The 25001-nt window shown below is 42.5% G+C and overlaps 1 protein-coding gene across 1 annotated transcript in view; it reads right to left on the bottom strand.

Annotated features, from left to right (window-relative positions):
• NOC2L (NOC2 like nucleolar associated transcriptional repressor) overlaps positions 1 to 25001 on the bottom strand; it is a 175084-nt gene that overhangs the window by 78056 nt on the left and 72027 nt on the right. The window contains exons 13-14 of the mRNA XM_089668416.1: positions 14407 to 14520; positions 12056 to 12157 (exon numbers count right to left, since the gene is read on the bottom strand). Coding sequence (XP_089524542.1) covers positions 12056 to 12157; positions 14407 to 14520 — 216 coding nt within the window. The remainder of the gene's footprint in view (positions 1 to 12055; positions 12158 to 14406; positions 14521 to 25001) is intronic.

The following is a 25001-nucleotide window of genomic DNA, read 5'->3' as shown; positions in this document are numbered from 1 at the left end:
AGTGCTCTTTTTCAGCACCAAGGCTATATGGGTTCCAATGACACAGCTAACACTAGCTCAGTACGTTCCAGGACTTTTCAGTTCCAAGGGGGGGGGGGGGGGAATAAAAAGTATAACATGCTGCTTTTTTCCTGTACAGAACTGTACTGGATCACAAATAAAAAATTAAACTTAAAAAAAGCACATGCAGAAACACATCTGGAGGACATTTTTGTGGTGTGAACTGGCCTTAAAATATATTCAGCAGGGCTGTACCCAGTGCCTAGACCACTGACCTCCATGTCACATTAGAGATGTTGAAGTTGGTGGAAGAGCTACAGCAGATCACCAGAAGATTCAGACTCCCAGAGTTTCTGTTTCATAACAAAAGACTTTAGTGGAGGATTCCTCTTAAATGGAGAGCTGTTCAGTGATCTGTGCAGTGCAAAGGGCAAGTATGTACATTCTGTGTTTGCAGTGAAGTCTTTTTGCCCATTTTAATATTCTTGAATGGGTCGCGTTTAAGGACTTCAGGTCACAAGCAGTTTAACCACTTCCTGCCCGCAATGTACTGTGGCAGCTACAGGCAAAGCAACGTACCCGTACATTGCTCTGGCTGTACTAACACAGGAGGGCTCCCCCCTCGCAACTGCTGTGTCCAGTGGACACAGCAGAATGAAGATCCCAGTGAATGGGACCCAGTGATCATGTGATTGCTATGCGATCACATTGTAAGCAAAGCTGTTATGAATCAATCTCATTCCTAACAGCTCTGCTCCTCTTCCTAGTGAGCTGTGATTGGCCCACAGCTGTCACATCATACATGGGACCAATCACAGCACCCTGTACCATGTGACCAGCTCCAGCCAATCACAGATCCCGAGCTGTCAAAGCTCAAAGAGTTAGCAGGATCGGCCCTGTTCACTGTTAGCACTAGCGTTTAGCCCCTCGGCTGTTTTTCACAGAAGATTTGCATCAATTGATTGTGGGGCAAAGCAATTTATATGCACAACAATACATCGCCGCCCACCCAAATTCAGCTCTTGCCAGACAATTCGCATGGAAACCTATCACAGTTTTTAAATTTAGAAAACTCTTTTGGGCCTAACCCTCAACATGGGCATTAAAAATAAAAAGAATGAATTGCGGTCATGTTGATCCACAGACCCGATTCATCATATGCCCATGTTCTCTGCTATTACATATATGCCCAACAGGGACCAGCAATGTACTGGTACGTCACTGGGCTTTGACTGGTTATACCGGGATGATATCTACAGCTACAGGCATCATTCTGGTACCGTTTCTTTCAGCTGGCAGTCCGATTTCATGTAAAAGCAATCTTAGTGGTCAATTAGCTGCTCAATTGTTTTAACGAGCAGCAGGAAGGGACATTTCACCCCCCCCCTCCCCCTCCTGCTGCCTTCCACAGTTTTCTTGGGCTCTCCTGTATAAAAAGGGGAATCTGAGAATGCAGCCGGCAGTTCCACTGGCTGACCATAGAGCTGGTCAGAGACCAGAATGGCTCCAATCATATAGCCTAAGAAATCGGAAGCTAGGAGCATTTCATCACTTCAGTTTCGCAGCATATAAAAAGCACCATTTGTAAATTGTTAAAGCTTCTGATCACACAGATCTTGGTGAGATTAAATAATGTAAGGGCAGAGGAGATATCTAGAGTCTAGAGACCCCAGATTTCTAAAAAAAAACAAAAAAAAAAACTATGCTATGACAATGCCCATTGAAGTTATAGGGGATATTTGCATTCCCTGTAATAGCATCAAAAGTGGTAAAAAGAAAAATGAATGGGACAGTGTAAAAATAATAAAAAAAAATCAAAATTAATTATAAAAAAAAAAAAAAAAGCACCCTTGACCCAGTGCTGGTGTGTAAACAGCGGTTGCACCATGCATGTGAGGTATCGCTGCGAACGTCAGATCGAGGGCAGTAATTCTAGCACTAGACCTCCTGTGTAAATATAAATTGGTGACCTGTAAAGGCTTTTAAAGCATCGCCTATCGATAATACAAATGTATGTACTTTGTTGCCATTGCACGGACATGCGCAATTTTAAAGCATGTCATGTTTGGTATCTATTTACTCAGTGTACCATCAGCTTTAATATTTTATCAAACAATTGTGTTTTTGTACACTAAAGTTGTAAAAATTGTATTTTTCCCCAAAATGACCCCTTTTTGGAAAGTAGACACCCCAAGGAATTTCAGAGACTCTAAAATGCCAGGATAGTGCAAACGTGCCCCCCCCACGTTTGTACTATCCTGGCATTTTAGAGCCTCCGAAACTGATAAGTAGTGGGCAAGTGATATGAGGAAATATGCCCTTTGAAAGCCTGGAGGTGGTCATTGGATTTTGGGGGCTTGTATGTAGTTAGGCTCCCAAAATGTCTCTTACATGTGGTATCCCCATACTCGGAGGAAGTAGGAGAATGCGTTTTGGGGGTTTATTCCACATATACCCATGGCATGCATGAGCAATATATCATTAGAGTGACAACTTTGTGTAAAAAAAAAAAAATTGTCATATTCAAAAAATTTGTAGCAAAAAATAAAATGTTCCATGAGCGGAACATGCCTCTCTGCAAAATCCTTGGGGTGTCTACTTTCCAAAAAGGGGTCATTGTACAGCACTGGCATTTTAGCACAATGTGATAGGCAGCCAGAAAGTAAAAGCTACGTAAATTCCAATATATATACCATAGTTTATAGACGCTATAACTTTCATACAAACCAATTAATATACATGTATTGAGATTTTTCTTTTTACCAAAGACATGTAGCAGAATACATTTTAGCCTAAATTGATGACTGAGTTTATTGGATATTTTTTATAACCAAAAGTGAAAAAAAAAATTTTCAAACTTTTCGGTCTTTTTTTTGTTTATAGGGCAAAAATTAAAAACCGCAGAGGTGATCACATACCACCAAAAGAAAGCTCTACTTGTGTGAAAAAAGGACATAAATTTAATTTGGGTACAGCATTGCATGACCGCGCAATTACAAGCTGAAATAGTGCAGTGCTGAACAGCAAAAACTGGCTTGGTCAGGAAGGGGGGTAAATCCTCTGGAGGGCAAGTGGTTAAAAGCTTACTGCCTTCAGTACAAAAGGGAAAGGTATATCAACTGCACAGCACAAGGCAGAAGTGCAAATAAAGGGCAACTTAAAGTCATTTTCTGGAGTGAGAAAGTGAGGCAGGTAGTTCGGCAAAGTTCAGCATAATTAATATGGGATCAGTGACCTGTAGTGACTAAAACATCCTGAATCTCTCCTAGCTGCAGGCTGAAAATAGAAAATGCTAGGAGCGCATGCTGCCTCCCAACAAGAAAACAGATCTCCGACAAGCATCCAAACCACTGCCTGTAACCCCACAAATGCTGGACACAAGCGCCAGAAGACGATGCTGCCTGCCTGCAATCATAGCCCTTGTCCCTGTATGCAAACGGTTAACAAAAAGAGACTAATAGCGACACGCCGCTCCGGAGCTGGGATTTGCAGTCTGCCAAAACAACTCTGCCGCCTGTGCTTCTCCCAGCATGGGGGAAGAGTGCATGTCACGGAGACAGAAGAGAGCGCTTCGTTGGCGAGCCGCGCCAGCCGGAGATTATCAGGATAGATGCTGTCACGGTGCCAGTGATGCGGCGCTCACACTGCGTTCTCTGTACGGCTGCACACCAACACGCCCACGCGCCAGCCACCCCGGACATACTCCCCTCCAAGTCTATGCATGTCTCTAACGGCTTTTCACACATCTAACCGCGCATAAAACTTTTAAAATTCCTTTTTCTATCAAAGGGAAAAAACAGAAACAATATGGCCATATGGACCTGTTTAAATTGTAACCAAAATAAGCTGTATAAAAAAAAAAAAAAAAGTGACTTTGATGTGTTGCACTGACAATTTGTATTAAAGAGCCCCAATGTACTGGGTCATATGGAAAGGCTGGGGTCTTCCATAACCCCTAACTTTAAAGCAGAACCCCAGCCAAGTTTACTAGTTTTGGACAAAGTGGGAAAGGTTAAAGAAACTGTAAAGGTTTTACTTGAGATCACTTTGTATTGTTTTAGTCAGTTTCAACCACATTCAAGCCACTGCGGCTCATAAATACAACTCCAAGAAATTTGCAGAAACATAGCGATTTACCACCTGCAAGTCCCATTGACAACCAGAAATTGGTCGATTGTAAGGTTGCGTCTAGGCAATAAATTGACAGTTTTGATGAATTCAAAAAATCTTTTTCATCAGCTGAAGATACTATTTTTAGCCGTGAGACTTTCATTTCCCAATCTCAATGGACTTTTCCCAATCTTCTGGTCTTTAACTGGTTCCCAACCGCGCTATAGCCGAAGGACGGCTACAGCGCGGTTGTAGAATCCTGGGGCGACGTCCATGGACGTCATTCCAGAACCCAACCCCCTGCGCGCCCCCAGTGATCGCTGTGTCCCAAGGACATAGCTGATCACGGGGTACGGTAAATGGCCAATCACGGTGGCCTTTTACCACGTGATCAGCTGTGTCCAACGACACGGCATCCACCGGGTAAATACAGTTGCCGGTTCTTGGCTGCACTTTCCTCACGCTGTCACAGCATGAGGAAAGCATTGCCGAGAACCAGCAGTTGTCAACGAAGGGATCAGCACTGATCAGCAGTGCCCTGATGATCAGTGCCCAGCAGTGCCGCCCACCTGTGCCACCCACCTGTGCCCAACAGTGCCACCCACCTATGCCCAACAGTGCCACCCACCTGTGCCCTGCAGTGCCATCCACCTGTGCCCTGCAGTGCCACTCACCTGTGCCACCTACCTGTTCCCATCAGTGCCACCCACATGCCCATCAGTGTCGCCCACCTGTGCCCATCAATGTCACCCACCTATGCCCATCAGTGTCACCTACCTATGCCCTGCAGTGCCCACTACCCGTGCCCAGTGACACCCACCTGTGCCCAGCAGTGCCACCCACCTGTGCCCAGCAGTGCCACCCACCTGTGCCCCGCAGTGCCACCCACCTGTGCCCCGCAGTGCCACCCACCTGTGCCCCGCAGTGCCACCCACCTGTGCCCCGCAGTGCCACCCACCTGTGCCACCTCATCAGTGCCCATCAGTGCTGCCTATTTATTACCTGTTTGCAAAATTTTATAATGGATATAAAGAAAAACTTTTTTTTTCAATTTTTTTGCTCTTTTTTTGTTTATAGCGCAAAAAGTAAAAAACATCCAGCAGCAATTAACACCAAAAGAAAGCTCTATTTGTGTGGAAAAAAAATGATAAAAATTTCATATGGTTACAGTAATGCTTAACCGCGCAATTGTCATTCAAAGTGCGACAGTGCACATGCACCTTTGTGTGTTTTTGTGTATAACATTTATGGCAGCCATTGATTTCAATGGGATTCCCTATGCACGCAAACCACACGAAAAGTGCAAGCCTCATATTTTCCAAATTGTGCTGCACCAAAATGCATGGTTAAACAAGGTGTGTTGGGGTGCCACAAGCACAAAACATGCACATCCTTTTTGCAGGTGCATGGTAGTGCCATTAAGAACTAATGGCACTGCCATGAACCTGCAAAAAAAAAAAAAAAAAAAAAAAAGGACGCATGTTTGTGTTGTGAGAATACACACAATTTTTGCATGCTTTTCTGCATTGCACAAATATGAACCTAACCTTAGACCACATCTACCAGCTTCTTAAAACAGAAAGTGATGAAATGCTATAGTTTAGCTGTGTAAGGACATCGCATAGTCTAAATAAAGGGGACACGTAATCAGGGAGGACCACTTTTAAGTACTGCATCCACTACAAAAGTCCATCAATCTCCATGCTGGGGCTGTTACATTTTCTTTCTTTTTTTTTTTTAATTACAGAAATAGCAGCAGGGAAATGCCCCCCTCCGCCTCCCATTCATCCCACTTGCAGGAAGAGGTGCAAGATTCCACAGTGGGGAGAGTGAAAAGCCTTGAAAACTGGCTGGGTGGCTGGGAGACAAGGGTGAATTCATGTGTCCACATTCACATACAACTTAAGTTTTGGAGTGATACCTTGAAGCTGAAAACCAGGCAGATATTAAAAAATAAGCACTAGAGCTCTGTATTAAGTAATAGTTACTTTTTTTATACAATTAGACTGAAAGTGTACATCTAGGCATTATCCAAATTAATCCCCAAACCTTCCTCACCACCTGTCATTTTTTTCTTTTACCTCCTGTAGTGAGATGCAGTTTTTTTAACCCCCCTTGTGACATCACCAAGCTTCTAAAATTCTTGCAGGGGTAGCGGCTTGTAGCTCAGTTTCCACTGATTTAGGCATGCTCCCAGAAATATATCTCCCAAAAGCCCTTTCCCTACATCCAGTGTGTGGCAGGAATCATGGCAGCATCAATGTTTTGCACATCGAGTAGGACAGAGAAGGGTGGCATTTTTTTATGTGCAAAACATGTGCATTGCATTTTGTGAGAAAGGTGGGACTTGCAAAACCCCGAAAAGTTGGCATGGCATTTTGACCTTGGTGTCATGTTGTATAAACCAGCCTTTCTCTGCCTTCAGGCTTTTTCAGGGGTGCCTTGGCAATATGCTTGAATACTGCCCAAAAATTGTATACAAGCCAGCAGGTGGATCAAGCCTGCCTTTTAGTTACATAGGTTTTAATTGCGCACTTTTACAACCTGCCAGCACCTTAAACAACCCATTACATCATTAGTTGATAAGGAGGGCGTCGGGCGCCTGCACAGCATCCTTGTTTGCCCCTATCCTGCTCCTCTTTGTCAGCAGTGGGGTCACATTAGCTGAGTGAGGGAGAGAAACTAAGGGAAAAACACTGGAAGTCAGTACCAGTTTGCAAAGGACACTGTGCAGACTCCCAGTGTGTGCTTCATTCTGTTCAGACTAAGGCAAGACGCAGGTTGTGCTTGAATAGGTACATGTTCAAGAAGCAGGCTGTGATTGGGAGGGGGGGAGGGGGTGCCAGAGGTAGGCTATGAGTGGCCAAGGGGAGTTGAGGCTGAACAAACTATCCAATCAAGGCATGCTGTGGATCTGCACAGTTTCCTATTCTTCTGAATAGCCATCTAAAGGTTGCAAACGGACCATGCAAGCACAGATCAACTCCTGTGCTTTGTGTGGTCAGTTTAGAAAAAGGAAGAAAGATGACTGACAGGATCAACCAGGTACTTCAGATGGAGTAGGTACATGGAAAAGGACAGATTTATAATATGTGAACACACACACAAAGAAATATTTAGGGTAACATACACTAAGTAAGAGGGGCGATATCCCAGTGCCCCGTGATGTACTCCATCAGAAGAATTTTACAGGTAAACCAAAAATCACATTTTCATTATTAAACACTCCAGGAAAAAGTCATATCCATTACGACAGGGATGCCCCAAACCACACAATATGAGGGGTAGGCAACAAGATAACAAATCTAACACTTTGGTGAATACTTTTGGAGCAATGGACAGGCCAAACAGCAGTACCATAAATTGAAAGTGGTGGTCTTTCACCACAAAAACAGGAATCAGAGGTTGGAAATGTTCGGTGAGGTTGGAAGATTGTGATACACAGGTAAGCATCCATGATTATCCAAAGATACCATAAAACCTCCCTGCTGGAGGAAGGCAACTACTGACCAAACTTATTCTTTTCACTGAAACTCGGAGATCTAGAATGTGACAAGCCTTACCGTTTGCAGTCGAAAGCAAGAACATAATTTTTGGCCGGTTCAAACAAACATTTGAATGCATAAAGCACAGATGGGGGAGGCTCTAAAATCCCGGCTTGTAACCCCAAGCCACATTATTTTGGACCCACTTGTGTGTAATTCCCACGCCCAGCCCCACTTATCCCAGCAATTGGGGGCATCCGGTAATTGGGAGAAGGACTTATCTTCCAACTTAGGAGGCTTTGGAGTACATATGTTCTTGTGGAATTGGGATTGAGGCTTGGGTTTAAGAGACCGAAATGCTATTAAGAAGGTGTGGCAGTTTTTTATATCACTGACTTAGACTTCTTTTCAAGCAGCAACGAGTTTCTCTTGCCCACAGTTACCTTTTGTATGTGATCACTCAAGGGAGGACCGTACAAACATCCCCCTTGAAAAGGTCAGCGTTCAGCCTGCATCTTAGAAGGCAACTCTGCCGACCAACACTACAGCCATAGGATCCTGCATATGTGAACCGGCAGTTCGACCAGATGAGACACCTGTTGGATGAAGTTCTTTAAGGCATCCACCGAAAAACTAAGTGCATGAGGAAAATCATCTAGGTATCTGACCAACTTAGTATCCCTGTGGTCAAGGTCTCTAGCTCAAAATCCAACGAGGCTTTGACATGCTCCTACATCGGCAATTGCACTCCATCGAATATTGCAGAACAAACACCTATTCAGGGTAAGTCTGCACAGAAAAAATCCTGTAAATGAGGATGTACAGAGAAAAATTGTGGATGCTGAGGCGGACAAGATGATTTAATTCCTGTAATGAAATAGAGCACTCAGGAAGTGGCAATTTTAAATTAGTCTGGACCACTTCTGCAACAAACAACAAAGGTTATTTGGGTGTACACCAAAAACTGGACCCTGGGATTCCTCAGATTAGGAACCTTACGCATCCCCATTCCTCTGGAAAGTGTGCTTGCCCTTCCACCTCTTCCTCAGCTGGATCCTCCTTCACCAACAAGGAGGGAGCAGGAGAAAGGAAGCCCTTCTGCTTGTGACCAAGATAGTTCAGAACCAGCAGTTCAAGTCAGTTGAAAAGATAAGGTGTAAATAGCATCCTTATGTCTCAAGAACTCCTGTCTTGTCTTACCGGTGAACTGCCCTACAAATACTTAGCTGAGGTGGAGCAGTAAAATAGAAATATATACATATACATCCTTGTTGGGATTTGTCTGCCTGTGCCACTGCTTGTGCAATACACACCAAGATGGAAGCCGCCTCTCTATGACTTTGCCATGCATGCCAATGTAGTGCTTGGGACAGAAGGGAGGAAGAGAAAACATGGCACTTGAAATGAAAAGAAAGCTGTTGTGGTTAAGGGGAACGAAAAGGCACAGCAAAAGGAATCAGAAAGAAAGAGGGTACAAGCACAAGCACCACCTTCCCCACTAGGAACAAAGGTATCACCAGGGCACTCACCATTCCATGCTATGCTTTACCGCCCCCGGGAGTGGGCCAGCAAGGCCTTCAGGGACTCGACTCCCCAGCTGGTGGTCACTGCCCTGCACTCTGCCAGTCCACAAGGTCATTATACTTGCACAGGCAATATATCACAACTTGAATTGGAGAGGATTTCCTGCCTTTTTTGCCAGTCAATTACCTGAAGGTGGCAGAATATCCCTATCATAACAGGTATGAAGCTACCCTGTGTCCTGGGATGTACGTTAAGAAAAATAGTATTTTTGTACTCCACTTCCTGGATACCACTGAAGGACACAGGGAGTCGCACACTGTCAGGTTATATTGCCATGAGGAGGACTAGACACGAGCAAAAACCTCAATATATGACTTTTGCCCACAATGGACAAGAAAAAATAAAACTGTTACACCTATTTTAAAAGATGGTAAAAAAAAGTACACTGCTTCACAAACAAGTTATATTTAAGTTGGAATTGTGAGCAATAGCGCTTCTAAAGCGAATTTATAGCTGGTCAAATACTTCCGTTAAGTCAAGGTTACGGCAAAGTCAGGTTACAATGATTTATTGGCAAGTCACACTGACAAAACAGAGAACAAGAACAAACTGCTCTGCTTGCATGGAAGAACTCTCCATCGTCTGTTATGCCCTGTGCACAGAACACCTGTAACTGAATACAGCTCATGCACTGAGCTGGTGACACTAAGATTTGCAAGGACTGAGACTAGGGTCATAGGTATATTTAAAATGAGACAGAATATCAACCAAAAATCCAGAAAAAAAAACCCGATAAAAATGCTATAAATTGAGTTGCAGTTCAGGGAGTAAAATAAGTATTTGATCCCCTACAAAACAACAATAATTCTGGCTCCCACAGACAGGCTATGTGCTCATGTGGTGCACAGATTAGTCCTGTCAATTTAAGAAGGTGCTCCTAACGACTACTCGTTTTGTGTATAAAAAGACACCTGTCCACAGAATCTCTTTCTTCCATTCAAACGTCTCCACCATGGGCAAGACCAAAAGAGCTGTCAAAGGATGTCAGGGTCAAGATAGTAAACCTGCACAAGGCTGGAATGGGCTACAAGACCATCAGCAAGAAGCTTGCTAAGGAGACAACTGTTAAAGCAATTATTCGCAAATTGAAATACAAATTAACCATCAATCATCCTTGGTATGGAGCTCCATGCAAGATTGCACCTCATGGGGTAAGGATGATGATGAGAAAAGTGAGGATCAGCTCAGAACTACATGGGAGAAGTTTGTAAATGTTTACAAGGCAGTTGGGACCACAGTCACCAAACAAACCATTGGTAACACAAAACGCCACAATGGATTGAAATCCTGCAGCACCCGCAAGGTCCCCCTCCTCAAGAAGGCACATGTACAGGCCTGTTTGAGGTTTGCCAATGAACATTTAAATGATTCAGAGAAGGATTGGAAGAAAGTGCTGTGGTCAGATAAGACCAAAATTGAGCTCTCAACTTGCTGTGTTTGGGGAAAGAAAAATGCTGACTATGACCCTAAGTACACCATCCCTACAGTCAAGCATGGAGGTGGAAACATTATGCTTTGGGGCTGTTTCTCTGCTAAAGGTAGAAACCGACTTTGCCGCATTGAGGAGCCAATGGACAGGGCCATGTATTGTAAAATCTTGGATGAGGTGCAGGATGGTGCACCTTTTTTTGTTGTTCTGTCCACAGGCTAATCTACTTCTACCTGCACACAGGGCAAGTGAGGACGGTCTTCGTAATGCTGCTTGTATGATTCAATACATGGGCAATAAAGTTCACATTGGAAAGCAAAAGAAAAAAAGTGAATATTACCAAGATCCACACGTTGACAATACCCGGAGTTCATTTCATAAAGGACATAGCTTGTACTTTTAAAACAAAATAATCTATTATCAGGATAGTTCGTAACATTGCAAAAAAACTATTATTATTGCTTTTATTTGCCCTGTGCTCCAACAGCTGTCATTATAGGCCTGGGACCTTGTTTGATTTACATTCAGCTTGCGTCTATACTCTAACTACAGTCAAAATGTGAGAATAAGAACAGAATCTGCTTCAGATATCTGCTTGATTTAATGTTTTTTGCTGCTATTTGCTTATGTAATACCTGGAGATCACAAGCTGCTAGAAGCAGAAAATCCCTTCATAAGTTTCACTAGTGACTGCCTGTCCTCTCACACCATATGATTTAAGACAGGCAACTGTGGAAAGCAAAAGTATGTCTAAATGGATCCCTGCTAGCTTCCTCATTTCATTTCTGATCTGGAATCAAGTGCTCTCTACCTGTAGCGAAACATACAGCATGCCAGGGCTGCACATTAAAACGAAGAGCTATGGTGAGTAAATGCCTTCCCTTCTCAGTATTGGTCTGCATGCTCCAATGAAGACACATACAAGTTAATTTGAACAGAGCAAAGTTTAGACTGCCATGGGCTGGTGATGGCAACTCTCACAGGGAAAGAAAGGGCAGGGGTAAAAGCAATATTTTCAAAGTTGCCTGGGGTCATTGGATGTATTAAAATATCTAATGAATCTTTAAAGCATCATTAAAGCTTAAAGTTAAATGCCAATATACATTCCAGGCACCCTATTTATTGGGTTCAATGAATGCAACAGAAAGCGGTAACAAGGTCTGCACCAGATGAACTAAGTGTGGCTAAAAGCAGATGTTTTGACACTGCCTCAGCACTAAATGCATGACCCCTTATACAGTGACTTTTCCTACAAGTGATTTTTTTTTTATATAAGAGCCTGTAACCAAAAACATTAAAATCAATCCATCACCAAGTCTGTAAATGTATACATGACAATTTTTCATTGTATAATTTTCGTAAGACCAGTACCAATCTAAAAGGGAAAATAAAAATTATGTTATGGCCCTTTTTGATGTAGCTGTAGAGTAATAACTAGCCAACATACCTGGATTATACAGGGCAGAGCCAGCTCAGGAAACCCGATGCAGTGAGCCTGGGTATGCAAATATTCCATTGTCAAGTCATAGATTTGGTCAATCAGCCCATCCTACAAAGAAAAAAAAATGCAAAGGAAATATTTGTTAGATGCAATCTATAAATAATCTTAGCAAAGTGTAAGTGATGAAAACTCTGTTCTTTGAAAAGGTTTTAATTAGAAAATGACACTGAGGCAGCCAAATTTACACATGCTGTGCTTCCCAGTTATCTTCAGCACAGTGATAGACTTTTAGAGGCAAAGAAAATACTAACATTATGGTTTATTGTGACCATCAACTGGCAGATGAACAATGATACCAATTTTTAACATCACTTGAGACAGTAAAGGCATTTCCAACTGATTACAGATTAGCAGGGGCCCTTTGGTCTGTAGAGTTTCATTATCTCACAGGAAGATTGTACATCTTGTAGGAAAAACTCCCTGCAATCCTAATCCTTCATTCCCTTATGAAGAGGAATTATGAAGGAAGTGATTGCATGAAAACAATCTGACAGGCTGGTTCTACTGAAGTCAACTGATGGATCCACTTCAGTACAATCAGCCTGCCCATAACTGGATCAAATCTCGGACAGTCCCTGTTGAACAGGCTGAGATTAGATCCATCTATGGCCGGCTTAAAGAGTGTGCACTACTGTGCCTATAAGATCCGAGGCAGGTCATTAGAGACCATTAGACTTTAGAAATCGGAAAATTTGCTGAGCCACTGCTGTGAGGAAGAATCAGGGTGAGCTGAGCTGTAGGGAGGCAGGAGCAGGCAAAAGCTAAGTTTCTGAGTCAATGCTTGGAGGGGAACACGCAGGAGCAGGCAACACTGAGCTTCTGAGTCACTGCTTGGAGGGGAACAGGCAGAAGAAGGCAAAGCTGCGATTCCGAGTCACTGCTTGGAGGGGAACAGGCAGGCACAGGCAACACTGAGCTTGAGTAACTGGAGGGGAGCAGGCAAGAGCAGGCAATGCTGAGCTTCTGAGTCACTGCTTGGAGGGGGAACAGGAGAAGGCAAAGCTGAGCTTCTGAGTCACTGCATGGAGGGGAACAGGAGAAGGCAAAGCTGAGCTTCTGAGTCACTGCTTGAAGGGGAACAGGAGAAGGCAAAGCTGAGCTTCTGAGTCACTGCATGGAGGGGAACAGGAGAAGGCAAAGCCGAGCTTCTGAGTCACTGCTTGAAGGGGAACAGGAGAAGGCAAAGCTGAGCTTCTGAGTCACTGCTTGAAGGGGAACAGGAGAAGGCAAAGCTGAGCTTCTGAGTCACTGCTTGGTGGGGAACAGGAGAAGGCAAAGCTGAGCTTCTGAGTCACTGCTTGAAGGGGAACAGGAGAAGGAAAAGCTGAGCTTCTGAGTCACTGCTTGGTGGGGAACAGGAGAAGGCAAAGCTGAGCTTCTGAGTCACTGCTTGGTGGGGAACAGGAGAAGGCAAAGCTGAGCTTCTGAGTCACTGCTTGAAGGGGAACAGGAGAAGGCAAAGCTGAGCTTCTGAGTCACTGCTTGGTGGGGAACAGGAGAAGGCAAAGCTAAGCTTCTGAGTCACTGATTGCAGGATGAGCTTTGCTGCAGAGAGAAGCTAAAGAAGAATTCCAGATACAACCTATCCATTCTTAAACAAAGTCCCCTCCCCCTTTAACAGCTATGCTGATTAAACTGTGTAAAAAAAGAATTAAAAAAATGTAAATACTATTTTCAGCCTGTTCCATTCACAAAATCCCCTGCGTTAGCTTAGGGCAGCTGCAGACAGAGGAGAGAGCACTCTACAATAGCTGGGAAAGTCTGCAGCAGCGACGTCACCCATAGGCTCCCATGTACTAGCCGACTGCAGGGCTCTCTCCTCTCCACTGCAGTCACCGCTGGCTGACACAAGCGAGCCAGATCAGGTGACCGGACTGGAGCGGGCTGAAAATAGGTAAATATAGTATATACATCTTTTTTTTTTAATCAGGTTAGTCAGCATAGGCAGGAGAAATGGGGAAAGAACATGTTTAAAACTATTTGGGTTAGGCTGGAATTCTACTTTAATAGGAACTCAGTGCTTCTGCTATAAATTATGATGATGTATTCCTCCGCAGTGCATACAGGGTCAAGGAGGGCTTGTTTTATACATCATTTACTCTTTGTTAAGAATATTTATATAGAAATACTTGAATGCCATACATTGTACTAGGCTAGGACTGGAGAAAAGATGGGAATCAGAGCCTTCTACCACATAGGACTAATGCTACTCAAAGTAATTCTTGGAATCGTTCTCTTTCATCATGCCACAGACGTGTTTTTTTTTTTTTTAATCCCATGGAAAACAAAGCCTTTACCCTGAACACTTTTTCCAGCAAGTTGGTGTTGGATAATTTCAGGATGACTGCAAAGTTGATAGGTTTTACACTAATTCTTCCTGGCCTCTTGTTAAAGTTCATTTGCTGAAAAATCTGCAAAGAGAAAACACGAGACTTAGCAGCTTCGGTAAAAGACTTAATAAAGCACATAACCAGGACACCAGAACAGTAACAGAGTGTGTTTCTATCAAGTCCCAGGCCTCCCTTTTAGGTGGTGAATATTAACACATTTAAACAATTAAAATAAATGTATCATCATGGTATTAAACTGTCTACCCTGGCACAAGCACTAATAACACTTCTTTATATGAACGTATTCAGAAGGTTAAGAACTTGTGTCAGAATTTTATTTTTGTTGGTGTCCTTGTTAAGGAGATTTCCCCTTGCTTCCTTGTGATCAAGGGGAAAAATGACATCCAAAGACAACAGATGAAATGAAAAAATACAGCTTAATGTACATATACGATTACAAAACCATACATACAAACAAGGCTTTCCACACAATCACACACTGACAATTTGTGTATCAAGCAATCTCTTTTACATTTATAAACACACTGAAGGCTTTAATCTCTTTAAACAAGCTTTAGCATTGCTCAATCTATATTCCGTTTTCTCACCATGGAACTGAAGGCTTCAATAAAGTGCCCAAGGACTAGAATGAGGTACTAAGCTTGTGATAAGCTTTGCAACGCTTGCTTAGCAGACCATTCTTTAGCCAATTGGCTTCCCTTTTTAATATATATATATATATATATATATATATATATATATATATATATATATATATATATATATATATGGAAAGCCTAAAATTGGTCTTATACAGCCTGATTCTTACAAGAACACCACTTGAATTAAGCACTAGTTGTGAAGACTGAGCTGTGTAAAAACTTTACAATGATAAGCAGCACTTTCAACAGTCATTAATAAAAATCCAGCTTTTCAAAGGGATTGTGAGGAAAAAAAGTTCACAGCTGACTCATCTCACGCTGTTAAGAGAGGTGTTTGAACTTATATTTCTATATCAAACCCCCTTTTTTTTTTTTTTTTTTTTAAGTCACACAGCATGTTGTCCCATTGAATCCCACTTGGACTTCCTGAGATGTGTGGTCAAAGAGTCAGAAGAAATACATTGCCATAAGTACAAGACAAACTTTTGACATCACTGTGCAATGGATTTTTTTTTTTACCCTAGCATTTATGAATGTTACCTTTCTACTAGACTGTGAATTGTCAGCACCAGTCATGAACATCATATGAGAAACTCACTGCCATGACTACTTTGCTTTTTGGCTGGCAAAGGCACATTAACACCTTCCCGCCTGGCCTATAGCAGATTACCGGCCGGGTGGGACACTCGTCCTGACTGGGTGTCATATGACGTCCTGTCAAAACGAGCACCTCACGCAGCCACGGGGCTGCGCGATCTGTCACCGGCTGTGTCCACGGGACACAGCTGATGACATATCACTGCACTGGCCCATTGCAAGTGTCATGTGACCGCTGTGACCAATCATAGCAGATCAAATGTCAACTGTATACAATGGATGGCTTCTTGTCACGCCATTCATTGTATACAATTGTAATAGCTGTGATTGGTCAAAGTAGTCACATGGTACAGACAGGGCCAATCACAGCCCATCTGTATCATGTGATGAGCTTTGCCCAATCACAGCTAATCACAACAAAAGACTGAATGAATCCGTTTCATTCAGTAACGATTGCAAATATCAATGAAATACATTGGTATTAGCAATCACAATGTGTAAAAAGAAAAAAAAAAATCCTGATCACTTGCCCAGAGTAGTTCAATGTTACTATGGTAACATTGTATTGCTTTGGTCACAGTGTGGTGAAAAATAAAAGTTAAAAAAAAAAGAAAAAATGTAATTAAAAAAAAAAAAAACATTTGAAAAAAAAAAACACAAATTCAATTATTATTTTTACCAAAGACATGTAGCAGAGTACATTTTGACCAAAATTTATAAAGAAGTGTTATTTGCAAAATTTTATAACAAACTAAGAAAAGTGTGTTGTTTTTTTTTCAAACGTTTCAGGTGTTTTTTGTTTTATTTAGCAAAAAATAAACTCAGTGGTGATTAAATACCACCAAAAGAAAGCTCTATTTGTGTGAAAAAAAATATAAAAATTTCATATGGGTACAGTGTTGCATGACCACACAATAGTCAAACTGCAACAGCGCTGAAAGCTGAAAATTGGCCTGGGCAGGAAGAAGGTATAAGTGCCCGGTATTGAAGTTAAGAAGCATCACCAAAACTCAAAGTAAAGCAGCAATAAACTTAAGATAAAACAAGCTAAAAGGCTGGGTTTTTGTGGCAGAAGAAACCCTATACACTTCCTACGGTCTGTCAGCAGTAATGTACACTGTGCTGTGAATGCATAGCTCAGACTGCATTATGGCACTCGCTCTGTGCCATGGTGATCTGACTCCCTTGCGCATGTGTGGGAGTGACATCATCATAGCCCAGCCATTCAAGCGGCCAAAGAGAGCGAACTTGGAAGGAGGACCAGGTGAAGATGAAAACATCCCCACACTGAACGCACAGAACTGGAGGGCATCCTTTGACAGGTGTGTCACATAATGTGCTAGTATGCGGTGCATAGTAGCACATTATAGCATAAAGCTGCAGGGGGGCAAGATGAAAAAAAAAAAAGTTGTAGCATTTACTACCACGTTAAGCTGCCAACATGATGAAATTAGCATTGAAAGCAAGAATAAAACACAGGTTAGGGCCCACCCTACAGGGAAGACTAAACTACACCTGGCAACCCACAAAGCCAATAAGTAAACTTTACACCTTTCAAGTACAGCTATCATTTTCAGATCTGGAAGATAGTTACAAATACAGTTAGGTCCATATATATATTTTGACACAGGTACAATTTTAGTTTTTTTCAGGTATTTACCAAAATATATTCATGCTATAGTTATATAATGGATATGGGCTGAAAGTGAGCACGCTCAGGTTTAATTTGAGGGCATGTACATCCAAATTGGAGGAAGGATTTAGGAATTACAGCTCTTAAGAGTAGCCACCCCCCCTTTCTCAAGGGACAAAAAGTAATTGGATAATTGAATCAAAAGCTGTTTCATGGCCAGGTGTGGGCTACTCCATTATTTCTTCATCAACTAAGCAGGTAAAAGTGTCTGGAGTTTATTCTAAGTGTGGCATTTGTATTTGGAATCTATTGCTGTGAACCTACATTGTGCGTTCAAAGGAGCTGCCCATGCAAGTGAAACAGACCATTGTAAGGCTTCAAAAACTAAACAAATCCATCAAAGAGATAGCAGCAACATTAGGCGTGGCCAAATCAACAGTTTGGTACATTCTGAGGAAAGAAGAACATACTGGTGAGCTCAGAAACATAAAAAGGCATAGACGTCCACGGAAGACAACACAGTGGTGGATAATTGCAGGATCCTCTCTATGGTAAAGAAAAACCCATTTACAACATCCAAACAAGTGAAGGACACTCTCCAAGAGGTGGGCATATCATTACCAAAGTCTACAATCAAGAGAAGACTTCACGAGAGCAAATACAGAGGGTTCACCACAAGGTGCAAACCATTTATAAGCCTTAAGAATAGAAAAGCCAGATTTGACTTTACCAAAAACATCTAAAAAAGCCAGACCAGTTCTGAAAAAGCATTCTTTGCACGGATGAAACTAAGATTAATCTGTACCAGAATAACTGGAAGGAAAAAAAAGTGTGGAGAAGGCTTGGAACAGCTCATGACTCAAAGCACACAAGGTCATCTGTAAAACATGGTGGAGGAAGTATGATGGTATGAGCATGCATGGCTTCCAGTGGCACTGGGTCATTGGTGTTTATTGATGATGTGACAAAAGACAGAAGAAGCCAAATGAATTCTGCAGTGTTTAGAGATATATTGTCAGCACAGATTCAGCCAAATGCAGCTAAGTTGATTGGACGGCGCTTCACAGTACAGATGGACAATGATCCAAAACAAACTTCAAAAGCAACCCAAGAGCTTTTGAAGGAAAAGAAGTGAAATATTCTGCAGTGGCCGAGTCATTTTCCTGATCTCAACCCAAATTGAGCATGCATTTCACTTGCTGAAGGCAAAACTAAAGGAAGAAGGTCCACAAAGAACTGAAGACAGCTGCAGTTAGAGCCTGGCAAAGCATCAGAAAGGAGAAAATCCAGTCTTTGGTAATGTCCATGGGTTCTAGACTTCAGGCAGTCATTGCCAGTAAAGGATTCTCAACAAAATATTAAAAATGAACATTTTATTTAGGATTATATTCATTTGTCCAATTACTTTTAGTCCCTGGAAAAAGGGGGGTGGCTATTCTTAAGAGCTGTAATTCCTAAACCCTTCCTCCAATTTAGATGTACATACCCTCAACTTAAACCTGAGAGTGTGCACTTTCAGCCCATATCCATTATATAACTAAAGCTTGAATATGTTTTGGTAAATACCCGAAAAAAACTAAAATTGTACCTGTGTCCAAATAAATATGGACCTAATGGTATGCTTTTTTTGTATTGAAACAGTTGTTAAAAATTATTGGCGAAAGAACAGAATTTAGAAATATATAAACCTGCTACCAAAACTATGGCAGTTTATTAAACAATATAGAATTCACAAGTCCTAGTGGTATGAATATTAGCTGGTATGAATAACATCTATATGAAAATACTGTAAAAAAAAAAAAAAAATACTGGTATGAACTATATAATATACAGCAAAGGATGCAGAGTGAAGTAGCATATAGTGTGTAAAGTGAGGTCCAACATACAGAATGGGATAGTCTGAAGTATGTCACATCCAGCACGGTATACAGAACAAGAGCTGTATGGCATATGCGAGTGTGTGGAGTGTGAATGTTAGGTACAGAAGAGTACAGAGTGGCATGATTTGGAAAATGTAACGTACACCTCAGGCGAAGTGGGCACAATTTCACTAATGTCACAGTAAACATGGAACTCTGCACACGGCATATATCCCAGCTTCCTTGCCCATGCCGACATCTTTATGCGATAGTCTTCTGGGTTCAGTATCTTTGGCAATCTTGACTGGCAAGGTATGAATTATGAAACTCCCACACAGCTCAATGTACTTTCCAAAGATTATTGCAAACAGACAAGTTGGTTAATTTTATTGCAGAAGAGACATAGCATGCCTTTTCTGCAATAAACAGCCTGCTTGCTTTTAGTTCTGCCTAATGATTTTGCAAAGCTATATTAACAGGTTTAGATTTTATATGTTTTACTTGTAATCAAACAGTTCCACTAACCCACTTACAGTCAAGGCCAACAAAATGATCCCCTGCAAGTCTTAAGCTTGCCACAGATGGGTCGAATTTTGAACTATGTGTGGCCGCTCCTGCTTCAAAGAAGTCAATCTACTGATCAAGTTCTGTTGAATGGGAATGTTGGAATACTTTTCTTGATCAGCTGCTTCAGCCGCTGATCAGTGTATGCTTACAGCAGAGAGTGCCAGCTGTCAGAATGTAACGTCTCTGGGAGGAATGCAGGAATCCATTAACTGTTTTTCATTCACCCCACTGGCTGAAAAGAAAATCACAATCCATCCATGGCCAGCTTTAGGTTAGGCCACAGACAGCCTGCATTTCAGCCAATTCAGCAGGAATTTGAACTGTACGTGGCTAACCTCATTTCTTGACCACACTGATAGAAGATACACAACACTAAGCGAGGTACAGAGGAGGGCACCCCACTGTCAGACAAGCATTTCAGGTCAAGGAGTTAGAGACTTTGATAGCAATATTAATGTGATTATATAACAGATTTTTTTTTTTTTTCAAATAAACAAACATGTCATACTTACCTGCTCTGTGCAGTGGTTTTGCACAGAGAAGCCCAATACTTTTCTCGGGTCCACTCGCCGGCATTCCTGTCCCCTCTCTCCTGCCAAGTGCCCCCACAGCAAGCAGTTTGCTATAGGGGGCACACAAGCAGGCTCACTCCCGAGTCACTGCTCTGTTTGTTCATTCACAAAAAAGATGTGGCTGGGTCCCGCTCCCCACTTTCTCCTCATTGGCTCACTGACTGATTGACAGTAGCGGAAAGCAATGGCTCCTGCTGCTGTCTCAGCCAATGAGGAGGGAAAGACCCAGGACAGCCCAGGCTCTTGTGTACATCGCTGAATTGAGATGGGGCTCAGCTAAGTAGTGGGGGTAGGGGTGCTGCACACAGGTTTTTTTCCCTTCATATATGTATATAATGCATGAAGGTAAGAAAACCTTGAGCATTTACAACCATTTCAACATTTGTATCCATAAAAGTTATTAATATATCTAATCTATCTAGTGTTTCAGGTTTAGCAGCCCTTGAAAGGTGCACATATGTAATTTCCAAATGGTCACCTGCACAGCAAACCTAGGAGGTGCAAGGGTTACACCGATTTTCTAGATTCCTGTTTAACTGCTGGAACATTTCTGATACACTTCTTGTTAGGTGCGCCCAGTAAGAGGCTTCCACTGTGAATTCAATCATTTAATTAGAAAATGGTTCTTGTAAAACCATTAGTGAAAGGAATCTTTAAACCTCCCGTCTGCTTGCAAAAGGGCACAGTCAGTATGGAGACTTTACAACCCGAGGAGTCTCAAGCAGATTAACAGCTCCTGCTTTCTCCATTCACTCTGTCCCCAATACCACAAACTAGGCACACCATCCAATTTCTTCCAAAAAATAATCTACAAAAATATTAGAAGCGATTCAATCCTTCCTCCTAGTCTTAGAAGTCTTTAATGGCTTAAGCATTCTAACAAGGAAAAACAACAGCTATTGCTAGGATACAATATATGTTTGGCACTCACAAGTAAAAGGGCCACTACAATTAGGCTACAACTTTCCTCAGATAAAGCAACATTTAAATAAACAACCAATAAGTTTTACCAGCTTTCTGTTCAATGGAACAGCAACTAATGTACCAGTCAATACTTGTTACCCTAAAAAAATGAACCACTTTTACTAGCAAAGTGGATACCTGGACAAAAAAATTGCTGTACACATCTCTGCAACATATTCACATTACCCTAAGCATAGTCACTTTAAATACGCCGCAAGTAACAAAAAAAAAATACCTATCGATCATGCCAGAAATCCAGTGAGTTTCTAACTTCCTGTATTCAGCTGACAACACTGTCTTTGATGCACTTAAATCCCAAGCAACGCTCTCAGCTCTGCCCAACTTCTCTGTTGGACTACAGGACCCTTCATTCCCATAACATACCTTAGATTGTACGCCCCTTGAGGGTTAGGGACTGATGTGAATGTACAATATATATGTAAAGCTCTGCGTAAATTGACGGCGTTATATAAGTACCTGTAATAAATAAATAACATTAGGGGGAGGGATTCTGTATTCCTGAAGAGGAAAACTCAGGCAAGGCAAGCAATGTCAGTGCAGCAGATTTAGCGTTGTTCACTCACTAGAGTTGGGACTCAATTGACCTCTGACAGGGCACCCGGGTGTTTTTTTTCCTACTTGCAACATTTAAAAAAAAAAAAAAAAAAAAAAGGGATACAAAACTTGGGGAAATGTACTTGTATCGAAGAGAAGAACTAATTAATTTTTTGGGGGGTTTTTTAATACTTTTTCCGACAGACACTTTAGCATGCTATGGGAAAGGGGCAAATATTCCAAACTATGGCAGAGATTTATCAACTAGGCAATTTCTTTTAGCGGTTAACGATCTCTGAATACCGGGCCGGCTACTCCATATTCGCTCCATAAGACGCACAGACATTTTCCCCCATTTTTTGGGGGGAAAAAAGTGCATCTTATGGAGCAAAAAATACAGTATTTCAGTTTTTGTAGCAAGCAATGAAATTCCAGAAAGCAGGGCAGGACCTCTGTGTCCTGTGGTCTACTCCAAGAAATGGATTTTACAGGTAAGTATGTAGAAAAAAATGTTTTCTTTATCGTACATCACGGGACACAGAGCAGGCTATGTATGACTATGTGGGATGTCCCAAAGTAATAATAAATTTGAGGGGAGGGTGATACCATGCCTCCATCAATAATCCCTCAGGACCTACTCAGCCCTCTGTAAAACACTGCGGCCAAAGGCAGAATCCTCTGCAGTTCTGATAACCACCCGGTAGAACCTTGTGAATGTGTGAAACAAAGACCATGTAGAGGCCTTGCAAACCTGAGCCACTGACACTTGATGGCAGATTGTCCTAGATGCCCCCACACTTCTGGTAGAATGTGCCTATACCCGACAGGGTGGGACCTTACCTTTCAAACCATAGGCTTGACTGGTCAATTGGCGGATTCAATGTGAAATAGTCGCCTTGGATGCCAGCTGCCCCTTCCTAGGCCCCCTCTGGCAGCACAAACAGAGCATCTGATCTCCTTACCTGCGCTGTCACCTTCAAAAAGACCCTTACAGCGCATACCACATCCAAAGTATGCATAGATCTTTCTCTTGCTGATGGAGGCCTAGGAAAGAATGAAGGCAGAACGATGTACCAATTGAGATGAAAACTAGAAACCACCTTTGGTTAAAGAAAAAAAAAACAAACACAAAAAAAAAACACAACTCGGTTGAGATCGCAATACCACCTTATGATGCAAAAGCAAAAAATGGTTCTCTGCAAGAACGAGCTGCCAGCTCTGACACCCTTCTTGCGGAAGTGATTGCCACTAGAAACAAAACCTTAGGAGTCAACAGAACCAGTGAAATCTCTCCAATAGGCTCAAATTGTGTTTTTTTTTCAAAACTTCCAAAACCAAGTGCAGGTCTCAAGGACACAAAAGGTAACCTGAGAGGAGGAGCAATACGCATTATTCCCTGTAAACAAGTGCGAACCAAAGAGCGAAACACAATGGGCCTCTGGGGAAAAAAAAAAAATCTTATTACTGAAACCTGGCCCTTAAAAATGGTACCAACAGCCAATTTCTTCTGCAACAGTTTGAACAAACAACAGAATCCTACCAATCACATACAAATATAAGCCTTCCAAGTTCTGTAATAAATGTTCGAGACTACCTTTTTAGCACCTAACATGATGGGGATGACACACTTCCCTATACTTCAGAATCTGGGTTTCAATAGCCACGCCACAAAAATTTAGCGACCATAAAGCAGGGCGTAATATAGGACCTTGAGAAAGCATGTTTCGCCAATATGGCAGGACCCAGGCCTGTCTACTGCCATCTTCACTATGTCCGTGTACCAGGCCCTCCTGAGCCAGGCTGGAGCAATCAGTATCACCGGAACAGACTCCTCCAGAATCGGGCATAAAGAGATGTGGCAGCAGGGTCCCTTACCCTGGACACAAAAGACAGACCTCGTCGTTGAACCTGGATGCCAAAATATCTACGTCCAGGCAACCCCATCGCTGGCAGATTCCCTTGAAAACCTTGGGATGAAAAAGCACATTCCCCTGGAATCAACAGCCAGCGACTGAGATAAAATCCGCCTGCCAATTTTCCACCCCTGATATGAACACCGCAGACAAACTTAGAACAAATCTCTCAGTCCAGGTCAGAATATAATTCACCTCCTCCTGAGCCCCTCGACTCCTGGTACTGCCCTGGTGGCTGTGTGACACCGCTGTGGCATTGTCGGACTGAATCCTCACTGGCCAACCCTGAAGCCCGGATGTCCAAAACCTCAGAGCCAGCCTCACTGCCCGAAATTCCAGGACACCATGGAAGCCACATTCCTTGAACTGCAGCCTCCTCCAGGACAGCCCCCCAACCTGAAAGGCTGGCATTAGTGGTTACCAACTTCCACACCAATGGCCCAAAGGATCCCCCTCTCTCCAAACTGAATCATCAACCACCAATTCAGGCTTCGCAGTACCTCTGGAGACAGATATGCAGTAATCCAGGGATGGAATCTTATGTTCCAGTCAGAATGTACCTTTGCAGCAGTCTGGAGTGGAATTGGCCATAGGGAATAGCCTCGCACGAGGACACCATCCTACCCAGCGACCTCATACAGAGGGGAATTGAAGGATACCTCTTGACTTTTAAACTGCAAATCTTGTTCTTCAGAGTGCAACGTTTCCCTGGAGGCAGAAATACTTTAGCCTGAACTGTTTCTAGGACCTTCCCCAAATGCTCCAGGCTCGGCACTGGCTCCAGGGCTGACTTCTTGAAGTTGAGCACCCAGCCGTTCCAGGATCTTCATCGTAAGGACCACATCCTGTTTCAGACCTGGCAGACTGACCTCTGAGCAACAGATCATCTAGATAACCTATGACCGATACCCCCTGAATTCTGAGCAACCCCAACACTGGAGCAAGAATTTTTGTGAAACCCTGGAAGCCGTGGCCAGCCCAAACAGTAGTGCTATGGACTGGAAATGCTGAGCCCCTACTGCAAACCGCAGAAATCCTTGGTGAGGAATGAATATTGGCACATGTAGGTATGCATCCTTGATGTCTATGGACGCTAAAAAAAATCTCCTCTCTGTAACGAGGCCACTACTGACTGAACCGATTCCATAAGAAAAGACTGTACATTTAGAAACTTGACATCCAAAATGGGCCTTACATCCCCATTTTGCTTTGGAACTGTAAATAGGTTTGAATAAAACCCG

Source organism: Staurois parvus, unplaced genomic scaffold (assembly GCF_062004578.1).
Source record: "Staurois parvus isolate SC_StPar_1 unplaced genomic scaffold, SC_StPar_1.0 ptg000057l, whole genome shotgun sequence".
In the NCBI taxonomy this organism is placed as follows: Eukaryota; Metazoa; Chordata; class Amphibia; order Anura; family Ranidae; genus Staurois; species Staurois parvus.
Note: the sequence above shows the minus strand (reverse complement) of the source record. Positions and strands in the feature narration are given on the sequence as shown.